Source organism: Hemitrygon akajei, unplaced genomic scaffold, assembly GCF_048418815.1.
Source record: "Hemitrygon akajei unplaced genomic scaffold, sHemAka1.3 Scf000050, whole genome shotgun sequence".
NCBI classification, from domain to species: domain Eukaryota; kingdom Metazoa; phylum Chordata; class Chondrichthyes; order Myliobatiformes; family Dasyatidae; genus Hemitrygon; species Hemitrygon akajei.
In genome coordinates this window covers 6,724,720-6,744,854 of record NW_027331936.1, presented here as the reverse complement: position 1 = coordinate 6,744,854, position 20,135 = coordinate 6,724,720, and the positions used below count along the sequence as shown (strand labels likewise).

At 46.7% G+C, this 20,135-nt stretch overlaps 1 protein-coding gene and 1 non-coding gene across 2 annotated transcripts; both read right to left on the bottom strand.

Annotated features, from left to right (window-relative positions):
* Positions 1–982: 982 nt before the first annotated feature.
* LOC140721104 (uncharacterized) lies at positions 983–11,889 on the bottom strand. The gene is made up of 2 exons (XM_073035969.1): positions 11,827–11,889; positions 983–1,363 (listed from the first exon to the last, which is right to left on the bottom strand). The coding sequence occupies exons 1-2, from the start codon at positions 11,887–11,889 to the stop codon at positions 983–985; spliced, it is 444 nt and encodes a 147-aa protein (XP_072892070.1).
* A 4,607-nt stretch (positions 11,890–16,496) lies between these two features.
* On the bottom strand, positions 16,497–16,588 carry trnar-ucg (transfer RNA arginine (anticodon UCG)). Its single transcript is given in 2 exon segments — positions 16,497–16,532; positions 16,552–16,588. It is a non-coding gene; the product is annotated as a tRNA-Arg (tRNA).
* Positions 16,589–20,135: the final 3,547 nt, after the last annotated feature.

Below are 20,135 nucleotides of genomic sequence, written 5' to 3'. Positions count from 1 at the left end.
TGTCCCTCTCACAGTTTTAACATCTTCCAACTGCAGAAGACTCTTGTTCTCCAGACTTGAGAGACAAATTGGAGACCCCGGTCAGAAATAATATCCGAGAGAATTCCATGAAGGCGGAAGACGTGATGAACAAGGAGGTCGGCTGTTTCACGGGGTTTTAGGGCGTTTGGGAAGGGCTGCGAAGTGCGCTGCTTCGGAGCAGCGGTCCACCACGGTGAGTACAGCAGTGTTACCATGTGACAGGGGTAGCAAACAAGGGACAGGTAGGGGACGAAGCAACCCAGCAGGTGGTCGATGGGAGGCTTTTCCGTGGCCACATACTGAACAGGCAGAGACCGAGGAGCGAGTGTCAGCATCCATGGAGGACCACCAGAAATGTCTCTTCAGAAGGGACAGAGTCCGATCGATCCCGGGATGGCAGGCGAAACGAGAAGTGCCCCCACTGAATAAACTGAGACCGAACAGCGTCGGGCAGGAAGAGACGACTGGCGGGTCCATTCCCTGGGTCAGGATGAGTCCGTTGGGCCTCGCTGACTATGGATTCCATCTCCCAGGTGAGGGCAGCCACCACACCTGATGGTGGAAGGATGGTCTCGGGGTTCGGAAGGCCCTCCTCGGAGATATATTGACGAGAGAGAGAGCTTCGGGCTTCCCGTTCTTGGGACCAGGACGATAGGCGAGTGTGAATCTGAAACGGCCAAAATATAATGCCCAAATGGCTTGGCGGGAGGTCAGGCGTTTAGCGGTTTGGAGTTATGCGAGGTTCCGGTGTTCCGTCCAGACGATGAATGGATGTTCAGTGTCTCCACTCCTCCAAAGCGAGTTTGACGGCCAGTGACTCCCGGTTCACTACGTCGTAGTTCCTGTTCGGGGGGGTGGGGTGGGTACAGGCGGCGAGAGAAGGAGGCGCAGGGACGGAACTCTTGGTCTGGGCTGGAGAGTTGGAACAGGACCGCTCCCACCCCAGAGTCGGAGGCGTCGACTACCACAAGGAATTGACTAGAAGGGTCAGGTTGGGCCAGGATGGGAGCGGAAGTGAAAGCATCTTTAGCTCCGAGAAGGCCGAGTTCGCTTCGGGGGTCCAGTTTAAAGGGGTCGCAGGAGAGGTGAATCGAGTAAGGGGCGCTGCCACCCGGCTGTAATCCCTGATGAAGCGACGGTAGAAATTTGCGAACCCCAGAAATCGCTGGAGTTGCTTAAGCGTCGTGGGGTTTGGCCACTCCGCCACCGCCCGGATCTTTTCGGGATCCGCCCTCAATTCCCCGCTCTCAGTGATGTACTCCAGCAAACTGACGGAACGGGCATGGAACTTGCAGTTCTCTACCTTAACGAATAGCTTGTTCTCCAAAAGCCTCTGAAGAACCTAACGGACGTGGTGCGTGTGTTCCTGGAGATTACGGGAGAAGATTGAGATGTCATCCAAATAAAAGAAAATGAAACGGTTAATAAATTTCGTAAGGACATAGTTTATCAGGGCTCGAAAAACAGCGGGGGCACTGATGAGGCCGAATGGCATGATCAGGTATTCGAAATGACTAAGAGGGGTGTTACAAGCTGTTTTCCCACTCATCTCCCTCCCTTATCCTGACCAGGTGATAGGCACTCCGCAGGTCCAACTTAGAGAAAATTGTGGCTCCGTGAAGGGGCTCGAAGGCAGAGGTGATAAGGGGCAGTGGAGACTTATTCTTTATGGTAATGCTACTCAGGCCACGGTAGACAATGCAGGGGCTCAGAGAGCTGTCCTTCTTCCCCACGAAGAAGAATCCTGCCCCTACAGGGGAAGATGAGGGTCGGATAATGCCCGCCGCGAAAGAGTCATTTAGGTAAGCCTCCATTGCTTCCCTTACTGGTCGGGCAGGTTATACAGCCGACAGATGGGTAGAGGGACCCGGGGAGAAGGACCCACTTGTAAATTGTCCAGAATGTCCCATTACTAACATGACTCAGTGTGTTTCATCATACTACTTTGCGGCGTTCGTAACAGGAGCCAACGGATGTGATCACAGGAACGGAGAGAAAGGGTGAAGACCGCGAAGACCAGTTTAGGAAAGCGAGATCGAGGATACGGTGTGGGAAGGAGAGTGGTTAAGCAGGCGGGGTGAGAGAGGTCAGCGAGATGACACGGGTTGCTTGTTTCTGAAGGACTTTAGAATGGAAGCGCTGTAATCCCAGAATTCCCTGCAGAAAGGAACGTCCTCTAATCGCTCAGTGCATTTATGGACAGTATTCTCTGACTCACACTTACCGACCTCATCCCAGTCTCTCTCTCAACCCGTAGTGTCTATTTCCCTCCCAAGTATTTTAATTTCGCGTCTCTCTGTATCCGCCAGTCTCCCCTACCCACCCCCCCCCCCGGCCAATTACTCTCCCTACCCGCTTTCACTCATATCTTACTCCCCTCACCGCTGTCTTGGGCTCTCCTCTTCCGAGTTCTCTTCCAATCTTCCTCCTCACACTGATCTTTCCACATCACAAATATCTGTTCTCACTCCAGATCTCTCGACTTCCCCGGTCTCCCTCCCCCTGGTCTTTCTCTAAGCCCTCGGTCTCTCCCTCTACCCCGCCCCACCCGGTCTCGCTCAGTTTCTCTCGCCCTCTACCGTTTCTCCTCTCCTAAATTCTCGGCTGCTTCTCTCTCCCTTCCGTCCTTCTGAGACTCTCGCCGCCGTCTCTTTACATTCATTAGTCTCTTTCTCCTCAGTGAGGAAGACTAACGGAGCATTAAGCGGGATCTGGACCAACTTGAACAACGGGCTGAGAAACGGCGGGTCGGATTTAACACATACACAAGTGTTCGATGTTGCACTTTGTGAGGACCAGCCAGGGTTGATCTGACACACTGCGAAACAGGGCACTGAAGAGTACGATAGAACAAAATAATCTGGGAATGCAGGTCCTTATTCAATGAAAGTTGTGGCGCAGTTAGACAAGGTCGCGAAAAAAAAAATTCGTACATTGGCCCTCATAGACGAAAGTACTGAGTACAGGAGTTGGGATGTTATGTCGATGCTGTTTAAAAAATTATTGAGGCCTAATTAGGAATATTGTTGTGTTTTTGCTCAACTACTAACAGGGCAGATATCAATACGTTTGAACGAATACAGAACAAAGTTACCCGGCTATTGCCGGGATTGGATGTTTTGAATTAAAAGGAACGATTACGTATGTTAGCACTTTATTTCCGAGCGGGTAGAAGGTATACAACCGAGGGGAGATTTGATAGAGGTATACAACATTAAGACGAGTATAGAGAGTGTAAATGCAAGCGGGACTTCTCCACTGATGTTCGGCGAGAATACAACTAGAGATCATGGGTGAAGGGTGAAATGTGAAATGTTTAAGGAAAATAGGAGGGGAAACTTCTTCACCCAGATGGACCCCAGAGTGTAGACAGTGCTGTCTACGCAAATGCTTATTGAGATTCCGATGTGAACGTTTAAGAGATGATTGGATTAGTACACGGATGAGAGGGATATGGATGGCCACGGTCCGGGTGAGGTCGATGGGAGTAGGCAGTTTAAATAATTCCTCACTGACCGGACGGGCTGAAGACTCTGTTTCTGTGCAGTGGTTCCCTCTGACTGTCTGACTGTATATCTGGGTTAGAGCTTTAGTGTCTCACAGCACCGACCAATCTAGAAAGTCGTTGATACTGTCCGATCCCTCTGTCCTTGCACACACTGGAGCATGGAGACTGAGTGAATGAATGGTTATAGCATGAGAAGATGGAAGCTTTGGAAGTTGTTTATTCTAAATTCTCCAATTCCCTGCGATGGTTTGAAGGAAGGAAAAAAATGTGAGCCCGGTTATTTGCTTTGCTTTCGCTGCGTTTTTAGTTTGTGTAGTTTTGAGTGTTTCATTTATTATTGATTTCAGAGGGAGACACGGATTTCACACCGCCCATGTGGATTCAGGGTTAAATGGATCGAAATGTGAGCGTATCTACACCCGATACGATAAAACAACGATTCAGAGGTAAATTGGCGTTTGGATAACTTGGTGCGTACTTGAACTGGGAATTTGGAATTGGCATTTTGGAAGGCTAGTTATTTTAATGAGCAGAAAGACCTGCTGCTGAACACTTTGAAATGCTGTTTTTAAGTTGTAGGGCTCCATTGGAAATGATTGCTTTGAAGTCATTGCAGCATCTGCCCTGTAATATGTTAATGACAGGTCAGTTTAGATAACGTGGCGGTACAGTCAATAGCTGAGCGATCTGCTTACGTTTTCAGCCCTATTTCAATAAATTAGCAACTTTACTGTAATATGTAAATGACGGGATAGTTAAGATAACGTTCTGGTGCAGTCACTATTTCAGCGATTTGCTTATAATCGTCATCCCTAATTCCATTAACTTTCCAGCTGTTGCTGGGTGGTCAGATTAAATCGGTTATTTCCCTAAACCCTGTTTCTCGGAACACTGTACTTGCAGAGTCCGAAATAGAGTTGTAACTTGTACCACAATTTCGACCCATCGTGCGGAACACGGTTGTCTGCTGTCTTCCAGCAAGAATTCACCCTATCTACTACATGATCTACCTTCTGTTAGGAAGCCAAATCTGAATCAACGCAACCAGGTTTCCCTCGATCCCATGCCTCTGACTTTCTGAATGAGTCTACTATGGGGAACTGATCAAACGCCTGACCAGAATTAATGCACCCACATCGACTGTCCTGATTCATCTGTTGGTTTTTATTTTCTTTTTTTTTCAAATAATTCAATCTGGCTCATAAAGGACAACATGCCATATTGTCTCTCTGTAGCCAGACTACGTTTCTCCAAATACTCATAATTTCCTTCTTCAATAATCCTCTCCAGTAGTTTACCCACTACTGATGTAAGGCTCCCTTGTCTGTAATTCCAAGAAGTATCCCTCTTATCTTTCGTCAACAATTGAATAATATTTTCCACCCCCGCCCCCCCCCCCCCCCCCATGTCATCTAGTTCTACTTCCGTGGCCAGCGAAGAGACAAAGATCCTGTCCAAAAGCTCAGGAATATCTTCTCTCGCTTTCCCACATTACCTGGACTATATCCCTTCTTTCACTGGGGAAGCATCCATCATAATGTTTTCGAAGTTTCCGCCGAATCCTCTTTCTGAGCGTCAGCCTTTTTACGCTGTGTTCACATTCATCAATGTATTCAGTGAGGAGCTTCACTGCCTTTTTGGACTCCAGAAATAAGTTTTCCTCTGATCTGCCCAGACTCTCTCCAGTCTCCGCCTGTTCTTCACAGTGCAATTCGCCAAGAACTTCTCAAGTCCCCTTCTACCTCTTCTAACTCCATTGTTAAATTCTTTTCTTTCTACATCCTGACCCGCTATAGCCTTACCTGATTCTTTCTTTCTAATTTTTAAGTATCGTTCTTTCCTCCTCTTGTGGAGTTGTTCCAACTTTCTTGTCAACCAGAGTTACTTTACGCTATCATCCTTTCCCTGCTTCACGGAGACAAGCCTATACTGAACCCTATGTCAGTGCTCCCTATACAATCCCCTCATATTTGTTGCGCATTTCCCTGAGTACATCAGTTCCCAATTTACTTTCCCAAGTTCCTGCCAGGTAGCACCATAATTCGCTGATCCCCAATTAAATAGATCCCATGCTCCCTGGTCAAGGTAAGTGGAGGGGAGTTGTGCCCTGTTGTTCTGTAATGCTGAGCCGCGGAAAGATTTGTCTCCTGATCCGTTTCTTTTTCTAATATTAGATCCGGTACGGACTGTTCGCTAGTCCACCTGTCTTCATATCGTGACATTAATCCTTCCTGGACACAACTGAGAAATTATGTTATACCGAAAATTTTTACCTTGGGGAGTTGCCAAATAATATTATGAACGTTTAAGTTACCCATGCCAATAACATGGCAAATGTCCATGTCCCGCTTCCCGGTCGATTGCTCACTGTTCTCGTTGCTGGTTTTTTTTTGTCAGAGGGGCGGCTGTATAGAATAATCCAAGTGAGGTGATCACATATCTCTGTTTGTCTCACTGTTGCCCTCCGTATCTGCAGCTGCGATACTATCCCTGGTTTCCCATCGCACTCACTTTCCACTTTGTTACCCGAATCTGTCCATTTTGAAACATCTAAACCCCGGAAATTCCTGAAGCCATCCCTGCCCTTGTGACAGTCGAGTGTCTGTGATAGTTTGGAACATACTTCAACCAGTGTAACAATCACGCCGGCAGCATTCAGCGTTTGTATTGCTACCTCCCTGAACCGTATGACGTCAGCAATACTCCGCCAATTCTGCATTTCCCGGATTACCAGGCATATGATTGTTTGGATTAATGACATATTTGCCAAACCGGTTCATTATAAAACAGCTTTATTTGAAAACTCCGCTGAATTGTCATTAGACGTGGGCGTTATCTACACCGATGGCCATTTAATGTAAACACATACTTCATTCCATTCCTCAGCTCTTCTCTGAATTTCCTCTGTGTCAGTGTATAGATACAAGTATTGGTGCAAATGCTGAGCAATTGCAACATGAACCCAAATTGCTGTAGGAAGTATACCGGGGAACTCAAATATCTGTCCTCGTAAAAAAGGTTTTGCACTTGCCATTTTAGAGAACGGGCTACAGAGGGCATCCAAAATAATATGAAATTAGCTGATATAGAAAACAACAAAATCATCGATTTTCTGCGTTTTTCCACCTCGGCATCTTTCTGATTGTCGCTGCTGTGCCGAAGCTTTCTGCGGACTCTATTTGCCACAACGATATGCCTTCCGGTTAACCCGTTAAACACCAGGATTAAGCCGATTGGTAGCAATGGTGTTAAAATACTGTCCAGTAATTCGTATCCTCTCCACACGGGTGAAGTAGCGTATTCATATGTACCGGTGCACCGCCACGGCGTGTTGTCAATGATGACGTGCGGTTCAAGGGCAAAGTAAAACGGGGCACATTTCCCGCAGCTCACTATAACCACGGTCACGATAACCACCGTTGCTGTTCTCTCGGTGCAGTATCGCTCCCGCAGCTTTCGACAACATATTGCGATGAAGCGATCGAAGGTAAAACTGACCGTGAACCAAACAGAACAGTCCCTCGTTACAACCCGAAATACAAGTGTCAGAGCGCATACAGGAGTGATGAGCAGTGATCTGGAATAAATGTAGATATTGTTGGTCTGGTCCAGTAAAGCAACAACGATAACCACCATCAGATCCGCTGTTGCCATTCCAACCAGGTAACGGGTGATGCATTTGGAGAGTCCGCATTTTCCCCGAGATAGGATCACAATCGCCGTTAAATTAACTGCAAGAAATTTGGAAACAAAATAGAAATATGGTCAGCTCCCTGAATGCCCCCATTCTACCGATGCTATGCAGGGTATGGTCTGTTTGGAAGTGGAAAGCGGGAATCCAGTGTGTGCGGTCTCGGTGGCTGCACTCCGGCTGGAGGACAATCACGGATGTGAGTACCAGTCGATTGGCGACCTTCTCACAGTTTAGAGCGAGGCATCCGAGTTCCAGGACTCACGGACCAGTGAGCAGTCGATCGCTCCTGTAAACAACACCATTTCCATTATTAGAGGTGAAATAGCTGACGGGATTATTTTTAGCGGTTACAACATGGAATCAAGGAGATATAAAGCACGAGTTCTCATTTACTGACTTACAGAACAGACCTACGTGTCGAAAATACAGTGGTCCGTCATTTAAATCAGCTGCCACGTCTGTATAAGATCGAACTGTCTGCACTGATAGGGACTCGGACCTAGGAAAGCAGAGACCAGCATCACTTCAGAAAGCCTAGCGAGGTGAAATTATGAAACAGTGACAACATCGGCACCAACTTAATTGACAAAAGTAGAAGAAAACACTGCGGTCGATGTATGGACAATGAAAATAAAACTATTAGATGCCTGAATCCTCCATTCCGGAAACACGTTTCAGCCGACGGTAACATCTGTGCTCAGTAACAGTGCGGATACCGCAGCAGAGTAACGAAGACTCCATACATAAAGTGACCAGCTCCGGCATCTTACCTGGGACACCAACCGCTACAAGTGTGAGGTAGTAAATGGCCGCGATGTGGTAAATCGCCGGATATCCCATATTCCGTCAGAAGTAGCGTTCAATTGTGCGGAGCTGCTCAGATGGACTGGTAATCGGTTTCCTAGACTTTTATCCAGGTTAAAACAATTCCACTGAGGCAATTTGCGTGGCTATTACGCCAGGGACATTAGTGATGACGAACTGCACTAACAATTACGTAAACAATTTTAATCACTCTGTACCTGTGTCATGAATCTGACTCACCAAGGGATACTGCAATATTTTTACTTTTAAAAAAATGATGTGAATTTTCCATGTTTTTTTCATGATACCTTGCTTCAGCTATTTAAATTTGATATTTTTATACCAGCGTTATTCTTAAAGTAGGCATTCATCTTGAAATAGATTTATTTTGTAACATTTGACGGAGCACATTCGCTTCTGAAATTGAGAGAAGGAGTTTGTTCTGACAGGTGAAATGGAGAACACTTCATTATTAAAGGGGAACATTCGTTCATTCTTTTCTTTCGTTCTTTCCAGTCATTTGGGGGGTGAGTGCTGGAAATCACAGTGACAGCTGACGTGTTACAATGACATGCACTGCACTTATCTTCTTCGAAACTACTTAAAAGATCCACAGCGATATTCCAGAGATCTGTGATAAAAAAGGGAGCGTGTCTTCGGGAGATTAGCGAGGGCTGTGGATAGTCTGAAGAACAATGTTTTCCAGCGCACACATGGGCCGTTTGGCAGGAACAGAACTCTGCCAGTGAATGACCTGACCACCCCACAGCCGTGACGTGTGATACAGTCCATTTAACTTTGAATATATTCGCAAACCTGCGACAATTCCACCGCTATTTCTCCATCCATTCTCTGTCTGAAACAAAGTAGCAAGTAAAACCTCTGAACTATCCGCAGGTTCCCAGGCTGTTCTATTATTTGCCACGAAGTTGTATTTTTTCTCCTGATCTACTGTCAGGTATATTGCCTTACGAGCGTCACTATGAGCATGTGCAGAACAGCGGATGTGTTCAAGCTCACCTGTCAATCACACTTCTTTCTGCTCCTGCAGTGCACCGCTCCGTGCCGATTGTGGTTCTCGTACCGATGAGCGGCCCTCGGCTTATTGGAGAAAGTCTCATCACTCTGTTTCCATTGTGGAACTCGTACTAATGTGCGGCCCTCGGTTGACTGGAGAAAGTATCACCTCTGCTTTCAAATTCATCCTTCCAAAGTGAATCGCTCTGTAACGTTCTGGGTTGAACTCCATCTGTAACTTCTCAGCTCTGTCCTGCGTCCTGTCACTGTCCTGGTGTAATCTCCACAAATGTGTAACCTGCAGGAAACTGCGAGGCAAGTTGGAAGCTCAACGTATGGCGGACCTCCCACCAGAACGGCTTGAAGCCTGCCCTCCTTTTGCATATGTGGGGCTCGGTGTATTTGGTCCCTGGTCTATCGCTACGAGACGCACCAGAGGAGGACAAGCAGAGAGCAAGCGGTGGACCGTCATGTTCAGCTGCATGTGTTCAAGAGCGGTGCACAGTGAGGTCATCGAATCTTTGGATACATCCAGCTGCATTAACGCTCTCAGGCGCTTCTTTGCGCTAAGAGGCCCTGCAAAACAGTTAAGGTCTGATTGCGGCACGAACTTTGTTGGAGCGTCCAAGGAGCTGGGGATGGACAAAACGGTGCAAAAGTACCTCAGTCAGCAGGGATGCAACTGGGCGTTTAACACACCACACGCCTCTCACATGGGAGGCGCATGGGAGCGGATGATTGGTATCGCCAGAAGAATTCTTGATTCAAAGTTTCTGCAGCAACGCACCCGACTGACCCACAAGGTACTGTGCACACTAATGGCAGAGGTCACAGCCATTATAAATGCACGACCACTCCTACCTGTGTCTTCTGACCCGGAAACCCCCTTCATACTCTCGCCATCAATGCTCCTTACGCAGAAGGCAGGAGCTCCCCCTCCACCTGGGGACTTCTCTGATAAGGATTTGTACACAAAGCAATGGAGACAGGTTCAGGCTCTTGCAAATCGTTTCTGGTCTAGTTGGAGACATGAATATCTACCTTTATTGCAACACAGACAAAAGTGGACAGAACCCTGCAGGAATCTTCAAGTTGGAGATTTAGTCCTGCTCAGGGACAAGCAAATCGCCCGCAACTGCTGGCCAATGGCCAGAATCACTGCCACATTCCCTAGTAGGGATGGACATGTCAGGAAGGTTGAGTTGAAAACTACCGACCAAGGTGATGTGAAAACTTACCAAAGGCCAGTTGCAGAAGTTATTCTACTTCTACCTAAGGACTGATTTAGAGACTGAAGTTTTGTATTATGTTCATAGTGACCTTACGAAGGCATTTCGTGAAGGCAGTGTGTTGCCTTTAAGGCATTTGTTTAGTTTATTATATTTTCGCTTTAGTAATTCGTTTGTAATCGTTTTCTAGTTAAAGTTAAGGTTGTTTAAAGTAAATTCGTTGTCTGTGATATATCGCGGCATGCGATGACGTCACACCCGGTTTCGCCGCGTCTTGTGGGAAAATACCGGTTTGGAGAAACGGGAAGGAGGGGGCTTATGTGTGCAGGATCAGCGCGAGAAAAGTTTTCTTTCTACGCACCAGAAACATCAGAGAAGCAAAGCCGTAAGTTAATAAGATAATCGATATGTTGAATTAAAAATGTTAATGCTGATTCTGTTAAAAGTAATAACGGTCGATAAAGTTTATGTTTTTTGTTATTTAAAGAGTTGCGGATAGCTTGTGTTGATGTATTTAAAGCCAGTCGATGGCGTAGGTAGATTCTGAATGTATGTTGCACTTTAATGTAATATAGTTGTTATAGTTTTACTTTTGCAAGTATTTATGATGTAAATGTGATGTCAAGAAGGAAACAAATACTGTCTATATTTTGTATTGTTTTATCAACAGTTTTCACCATACGTTAATGTGGAAGAGTGAACAGTAAACGGTTAATCTTACTGGGACCGCCTCATTGACAGGTTTCTGCTTGGTGTTTAGTTCAGAGTTCTTTTACACCTGTGCGAGAACACTACATAATGAATAAATGTGATAAATATTGCCACGAATCTACTGCACAGCACTTTGCAGATCTCTTGTTCACCCAGTGTTTCAGCTTAAGGAACACTCTGGACTCTGAATGAATCAGTGGGTAACACTCGTTCTCCAGTGTCTTTATAAAGATTGAGACATTCACATTCTCTTCTGAGTCCTGGGTCATTTTTTGTTTCTGTCTGTCGCCTCGAAGCAATTCAGAAGTCGGCCCTCCGATTCCCGCAACATTGTTGCCGATACATCCGGTGTCTTGTTCCTCACCCTCCGCCTGGGTGGAGGTAGGAGAAAGAAAACCAGACGTTCAGAATGCCCGAAATATGGTCTGGGGGTGAAATGGTAGGCTTTCCTGATCGTGCTGCAACAGTGGTCGAGAGTGCGGGAGCCCCTGGTACTGTGGATGACGTGCTGATGACAAATAAGCCGAGAATTTCTTAAATAAGCCTGACAGAAACCCCCGCAATGATTTGAAAGTCATCAGGTTAGGCAGTTCCTTGCTTGCTGGTCGCGGCACTCAGTACATGGTATGCTTGCTTAACATCTGCTCTGGCGGTATGTGAAGTGCCGTCCGGATCAATGAGGAGAACCTCTCGGTAAGCAGCACCGACAGAACTCAATCATTGGATGTTGTGATTGGGGGAACAAGGGTGCGGCAAGACCGCTATATACGGACAGCATGAAGAATTTATCATGAAACAACACCGCCGTTCCACCCCCTGCCCACCCACCAGCACCACAATACCTTCTTATCTTCTCCGAACGGTGGATCGAGAAGCCTTCCGGCTGTTCCACCGAACTGAGCCATGTTTCCATGAAACAGAGAAGACAGCAGCCCCTCATTTCCCTCCGAAACTGCAATGTTGCGCTTACATAATGTATCTTGTTTTCAAGTCATTGGCCTTTGGCTAAGAAGATGCCGGGTAAAGGATGCTTCATAGCCCGGCGATTTAGTCTGGCTTGAAGTCTTCCGAACCGACCTTTTTTCTGGCAATGGTAATGGCTGACCTTCGCAGATCGCTGAAAGGTGCCGCACCTGCATTCCCGAGAGTCAAGTCCACCTGGTCCTTCAGCAGCTCGTTACTCTGCCGGTTAATTTAGACAGATCAACAGTACGTTTCTTAAAGGGAAATTAGGGGCTTCAGATTGCAGCGACTGTGATTCAAAAGAAATACATCTAGACATTTTGCGAGCTGTCGGCAATACGTCACGTGTATCGCCAGTGCCATCGTGGATCTTTGGATTTATAAACAAATCTCAAAATTCCTAAAGCCGTATCAATAATGTAGACATCCCTCTTTTACTTTTGCCTACAAAATGCATCACCTCGCACATCATGGTTAAATACGATCTGTCTTTGATCTGTACAGCAAATGGAACAACGATGTATAAAATGCAGGCCATTGAGTCTAACAGCGTTGGTGGAAGAGTGACAGGAGGGGAAGCGGGTGTTGGGATCTGTCAGCATTTAAACAGGCAGAGGCTAATTTGAGGTAATCAGGTGGTTCCTAAATTTGGAACTGACATCAGTATCGGTGGTGTCTTGGACAATGAACCGGATAGACCAACTTAGAAAGTGGTCAAGGATTGGCAGGTGGAATTTAATTTGACAAAATGTAGCACTTTGTAAAGTTAAGGCAGGGCAGTTCTTGCATAGTAAATGGCAGGACACTGGGAATTTTGCAGAATTGGGTAAACCAAGCCGAAGGATGCATATTCGCAGAAACCGGTTATACACGTAGAAAAGGCACAGAAAGGATGCCATGAGACTGGAAACATACCGGGAACGTTTCGTGAGAATATTTCTTTGAACACTCGATTATTATATAAGGATAGTTTGTGTAAGCTGAGAGATTTCTCCTTGCTGCATAGGACGCCGAGGGGTGATATTCACGACGGTCACAGATAGGCGTCAATATGTTGTGATGCGTCTAGTGTGATAGTATAGTGGGTAGTGTTTGTGGCTCTCACTTTCGGCGAGGAGAAAAGGAGAGCTGAACGTGTAATTCTCTCCCTGCCAGCGCACAGCCTCTCCGACAGAAAGCCTCATGTAGTGTCTACTCGCTGGCGACACAGGCAAACTGAATTACCTTTGGACGCAGGCTGAACTACAAAGGGCAGGGAGGACGTCTGGCTCCTGCACACGTAGCTGGCAGGACCACCGGTGCGTGGACGCGTCCTGGTGCTCGTGTACAGATCCCTATGGGCAGCCTCGGGAGAGACGAACGCTATGGGAGTAGCACGGTCAGCAGATCCGGAATGGAGCTCCTTACCGGCTGAACGTCACAGAGCCCCCTTCCGGCAAAATCCCCTCGCGCTTCTCTGGGTTGAACTCCATTTGCCACTTCTCAGCCCAGTTTTGCATCCTATCAATGTCGCATTGTAAACTCTGACAGCACCCCACCCTATCCACAGCACACCCAACCTTTGTGTCATCATCAAATTTACTAACCCATCCCTCCACTTCCTCATCCAGGTCATTTATAAAAATCACAAAGACTTGGGGTCCCAGAACAGATCCCTGAGACACTCCACTGGTCACCGGCCTCCATGCAGAATATGACCCGTCTACAACCACTCTTTGCCTTCAGCGTGCAAGCCAGTTCTGGATCCACAAAGCAATGCCCCTTTGGATCCCATGTCTCCTTACTTTCTCAATAAGCCGTGCACGGTGTACCTTATCAAATGCCTTGCTGAAATCCATATACACTACATCTACTGCTCTACCTTCATCGATGTGTTCAGTCACATCCTCAAAAAAATCATTCAGGCCTGTAAGGCACGACCTGCCTTTCACAAAGCCATGCTGACTATTCCTAATCATATTATGTCTTTCCAAATGTCAATAAATACTGCCTCTCAGGATCTTTTCCATCAGCTTACCAACGACTGAAGTAAGCCTCACTGGTCTACAATTTCCTGGGCTATTTCTACTCCCTTTCTTGAATAAGGGAAGAACATCTGGCAACCCTCCAATCCTCCGGAACCTCTCCTGTCCCCATTGATGATGCAATGGGGACGGTGTGATCCCGAAATTAAAGGGATTACGTGTGAGAAGCGTTTGATTAAATGTGGGTGCATATTATTGACAACTATAGAATATTGAAAGACTGCGAGAGTATGGATGTGGTGGGAATAATTCACATAGTGGAGGGAATCTAGGTCCAGACGACACTGCCTCAGAATACAAGGGCGCCCCTTTAGACGAAAGACGAGGATAAAATTCTGCCATCTCGGGAACTCATTGCTATCGACGGCTGTAAAGGCGGAACAAGTGGGTTTTTTATATAGCAAAAGTTTCTGATCAGTCAGGGCGTCAAAGGTCACAGGCAGAAGGCGGGAAAATGGGGGTTGAGGGGAATAATAAAGCTGCACAAGCAACAACAAAGGTATCAATAGCCCCCCCCCCAACGTTTCAGCAAAAATCATCAGCGCCCACCACCCACCATGTAAGCAATGGCAAAGTCCCTAAAGATAGATGTGTTCAATAGTGGGACAGCTTTACCAGACATGTACTGGGCCGAACCCACAACATTCTGTAGGAACTTACGTTCATTGACATTGATGTTCCCATACCGAGCCATGAGGCAGCCAGTCGATACACTCGGTATCACATTTACAGAAATGTATCAAGGTTCCAGATGTCCTGCCGATCTCCGCAAACTCTGACGAAACCAGAGGCGCTGCCGAGCTTGCTTCGCATTTGCACTTGTGGTGGGTCCAGGGCGGATCCTGTGAAATAGGAACACCCGGGGATTTAAAGTTGCTCACCCTCACTGATCCTCCGATGAGGACTGGCTCGTGGAACTCTGGTTTCCTCTCCCTTTGCTTTCCTGGCATTGAGTGGGACGTTCACGGGCGGGGTGGAAGCTGGAGGCGAAGTGGGTGACATTGTCGAGCTCAGTGTGAATGCAGGAAGCGGCAGCAATACATTGGTTTCCTCTGGTTTCTTCTCCCTTTGCTTTGCTCGCATTGAGTGGGACGTTCAAGGGCGGGATGGAAGCTGGAGGCGAAGTGGGTGACATTGTCGAGCTCAGTGTGAATGCAGGAAACGGCAACAATACATTGGTTTCCTCTGGTTTCTTCTCCCTTTGTTTTGCTCGCATTGAGTGGGACGTTCAAGGGCGGGGTGGAAGCTGGAGGCGAAGTGGGTGACATTGTCGAGCTCAGTGTGAATGCAGGAAGCGGAGGCAATACATTGGTCGACGTAGCGCTGGGAGCGCTGGGGTGAGTTACCGGTGAAGGTGTGGTACATTGGTTTGGTAGATTGATTTACTTAGGCAACGAAAAGTGAGACATATATGGGACACATGCGGGTGTCCATGGCTACCCATTAAATTTGGAGTAAGTGGGAGGAGCCGGAGGAGAAACTGTTGAGGTGAGGACCGGTTCTGCCAGACGCAGGGTGGTGATGATAGAGGGAAGCTGGTTGGTTGTTTCCTTTAGAAATGTGGAGAGTTTTAAGGCCCTCTTGATGAGGGACTGGAAATCCATGGAGAAAATGCGACGGTCGGGGCCAGGGAATCGAAAGTTTGTGAGTTGATCGAGAGCACAGGAAGCTTCGTGAATGTAGGTGGGAAGGGGTTGAATTATGGAGCATAGTTCGGACTGGAACTGTAAGAACACAGGATAGTGGGGCAGGAATTGGCAGAGACAACGGGCCTAACCAGACATTTAGGTTTATGAATGAGTAGGAGGTCGAAGCGGACAGTTCAGGGCAATGGAAACACTAGTTATCCACTGTGAATGGAGGTTCTCTGGAGTTGATGATGTCAGTGATAATGCCGGATGCAGTTCTCTGATGATCCGGAGTCTGGATTCTTCGAGGTGTAGGCATCATGATGTGTGTGAAAGTTACCGCCTAGTCTCAGCCAGGTGGAGATCGGTCCGTCACTCTACAACAGCAGCACTTTGTCAGCAGGTTGGATGGTAACTTTGGGACCGGTGCTGAGAGATTGGAGGGCAGTAAATTCAGTGGGGGTAAGGTTCGAGAAGCGGTGAAGATTCCTGATGTTGACGCGTTTGATGTCTGCTCGGGAATTAGTGATGAAGACATCCCACAGCAGGCAGATAACCAGCGTGCTGTGTCCGAGAGGAGGAGGGTTGGAACCGGAAGAAATCACACTCAGTGCTGTGTGGTGAATTCTTGCCGATAAGATCTACCCGGAGACGGAGCTGAATGTGAAATAAACTTCACCATCCCAGCAGCAGCTCCTCCTGAAGGTCTGAGAAGCTCCAGCAAATTACTTATGAAAGTGTCTGCAGAAATACTACACAGACTAGGCACATAATATTATATGTTGCGAACAACGAAGACGAAGCATTACGTTTTCCCTGGGGGTGGAGTACTCCGATTAATCCCCACGCGGACAATTATGCTGCAGGGAGTGAACAGAATCCACCAGTTTGTCAAAACGACCGTGGCAGGACTCGAACCTGCGATCTTCTGATAACTTCCACCATTCAAGCACCGAAGTCAGACGCCTTATCCATTAGGCCACACGGCCGTATTCTGTGAGAAAGGCCAAGGGGGAAAATGGGGAACACGCTGTCTGCTGCAAGGCGTTTCCACCTGTAAAATCATTTCCTGACAGGGCTAACTGTACTCGCCTGCAGTGATTTCATCCCTAGGTGAACATTCGACCATTGTTGTGTCAATATCACTCCATGCATTCCTGCTTTGGGCTGTTGAATATTCTGTTTCTGTCACACAGAAAGGAATTGTCAAAGGCACACGACACTGTCTTTTGCAGCGGCGTTATATTCTGGGATTTGAATCAGTGACAATGGTACACCACGTTCAATACATTGTTGATCGAGTGAACTCGATTTCTTTTTAGGTATTTCAGCCGTTGGTTTGTTATTCCAGAACCGTGTAGCCATGCATTTGTGTCGGGAAAGCGTTAGGATGTTTGGATCTGCTGCTCAGCACAGCCGGACGTGCCCTTCAGCGTGTCTGTAATGTGGTAGGTATCAGGTTATTGCATTTGCCCAGTACACAGAAAGACGTCATTCTCTAACCTGATGCCAAATTCCTATAATATCTGTTTACATGAAATCGAGCGATATAATGACAAAGCTACGGAAATTTTATTTAATTCAACATAAATTGATCTTATTTTACAACTCAAAACACTCACAGGTATTCCAAGTTACCGAGCACGGAATCGATCCTTTTGCATTAGCACGTCCACGGCGTCTGCGTCTGCATGAGCTATTTCCCTGTTTTATGTGGTTGGTACAAATCTCTCTGAACTGTCCTTATCCACATCCATGAATTCTGGTAAACACGGCGAGCAAAGGAAGTCGGCATAGAATCTGAACACAAATCTGTGGATCATAAGCAGAGTTTGTAAGTGCTCTGAAGAAATTCAGAACTATAATCACAAGAGCAAGAAGAACAGACAAGGTGGTCGAGAGGGTAAGGCGATGGACTGCTGATCCATTGTGCTTTGTACGCGTGGGTTCGAATCCCATTCTCGGTGTTTATCTGGGAGTCCATCTTTGAAACGATCACTTTAACATTTCCGAGCCTCCAACTTTTGTCTCAGGGGCGCCAGACAGGTTGGTATGTTGGGTCATGAAAAGCAGTATTCACCATTAGTCCCTCATCAAATTTGGCCACAACGCCACAAGATCTAGGAGTTGAATTAGGCTATTCGGCTCATCTCATCTATCCGCCATTCCATCATGACAGATATATTAACTCTCTCAGCCCATTTTTCCTGGCTTCTCCTCGCCACCTTTGACAACCTTACTAATCAAGAAGCTGTCAAACTCCGCTTCAAATAAACACAATAAGATGGGTTCCACAGTTAGCCATGGCAATGGATTCCACAGATCCTTTACTTCAGCTGCCTAATGTCCTCCTCATGCCTGTTCTAAAGGGACCTTCTTATCTGAGTTTGTGCCCTCTGCCCCTAGACTCTGCCACTACATTTTAATCGGCCTTTCAATATTCGATAGATGTCAATGAGATTCAGGGGAATGGACAAAAAAGTGGCTAATGAAATACAACATTGGAAAGTGTATGGTAATGCACCTTGCAGGAAGTCCCAGGGCTGTATTACCTGGAGTTCAGGAGAATGAGGTGGGATCTCACAGAAATATCCCGAATGTTAAAAGGCCTGAACAGTTTGGGTATGGCAAAGTTATTTTCCGTGGTTAGGGAGTCTAGGACAAGAGGCTACAACTTCAGGTCTGAAGGACGTCCATTTAGAACAGAGTTGCAGAGAAATTACTTTAGTCAGAGGGTGGTGGATATATGGAATCTGTTGCCACGAGCGGCTGTGGAGGCTAAGGCATTGGGTGCATTTAAAGAATAGATAGATAGGCAGAGGTTCGTGATTAGCCAGTGCACAAAGGGTATGGGGAGAAGGCAGCGGAGTGGGGAGGACTGGAGGAATTGGATTGGCCCATGATTTAATGGCAGAGTAGACTGGATGGTTTGAATGGCCTACTTCTGCTCCTATATCTTATGGTCTTATGTTAGCATTGATATGAAGGATATGAAAGCAAGGATGTAAGGATGTAATGTTGAAAAGATATGAGCACTGTGATGCCCGACAGAACTTGGAGTTTTGTGAGTAGGTTTGGGCCCCTTATCTTAGTGCTGAAACTGAACAGATTATCATATGAAGTGCGTCTGATGTCAGTGGGCCTCTATCCACAGGACCTTAGAAGAATCAGGGGTGACCTCACTGATATCTATCGAATGGTGAAAGGCCTTGTTAGAGTGGTGAGGAGAGGATGTTTCCTGCTGTGGGAGAGTCTGAGACGAGACGATACAGCTTCAGTGTAATGGGACATCTTTTTAGAACTGAGATGACGAGGAATTTATTTAGACAGAGAGAGGAGAATCTATGAAATTCTTTGCAACAGGCTGCTTTGGAGGAAAATGTGTATGCATATTTACGACAGACGTTGATAGGTTCTTGATTGGCCACGGCATGAAGGGATACGGGGAAAAGACAGGAGATTGGGACAGATTGGAAAATTGCCTCAGACATGCTGAAATGCGGAGCAAACTCGACATGCAAATGACGTAATTTGGCTCCTGTATCTTATATTGCTATGGTCATATGGTCCAAAATGCCGGCAGAACTCAACAGGTCAAGCAGTTTCTATGGAAACAATTTCTGTCATAGACCTTTCAAATTAATTAACGCCTCGTCCAGCAGTTCAGATCTGTCAATAAAGAACCGAATTTCTCAGTGGCCAATCATTTAAATTCCTATCCCCCATTCACGCTCTGGTATAACTGTCCATGGTTTCCTGTTCTTGTCATAGTCCGGTCTGGCAAATCCCCATCTTGCTTTTAGTTCCTTAATTGGGCCTTAATCCCCTCGTCTGTTTTCCAATCATTCCTATTTCCACTAGAGCAAGTTCCCATTAGCGAACATAGAATAGAAATCGGTTGGCACAGCCAAGTTTTGCCAGTTCGTTGGCCGACTCCAGTGTGATTAAACCTCGTTTCCTGATTCTTTAGGACTGTCAGTTCTAAGCTCCGCATCATCTCCTGGATACTCGACGTAAACCTTGCCTCTGGGTAAAGACTATCCTGGATACCGGTTCCCGTTCGCGGCGGTGCTAACGCCTCACGACTCTGCCTGCGAGCCTCTGTCCTGCACTTGGGTTCATCCTCAGCCTTGTCCTTGCAGTACAAATGCCCGTTAATGTCAAGTTCAATTATCCTCTCCAATAGCTAACCCACTACTGACGTAAGATTCACTGGTCTATAATGCAAACAATTCTCCCTATTATATTTCGTTAACAGAGGAATAACATTTGCCACCCTCCCACCGCCCAGTCATCTAGTTCTACTTCCGTGGCCAGTGAAGTCGCAGATATCCTCTCCAAACGCTCCGCAAAATCGTTTTTTCTCTGTCCCAAATTAACTGGACTATATCCCTTCCTGTTCCGGGGAAGAATCTATCATAATATTTTCCAAGTTTCGAGCGCATCCTCTTTCTCAGTGTCGGCAGGTTCTGGCATATCTGCCATTTTTCGGTGTGTTCACATTCATGCAATTATTCAGTAAGGATCTTCCCGGCC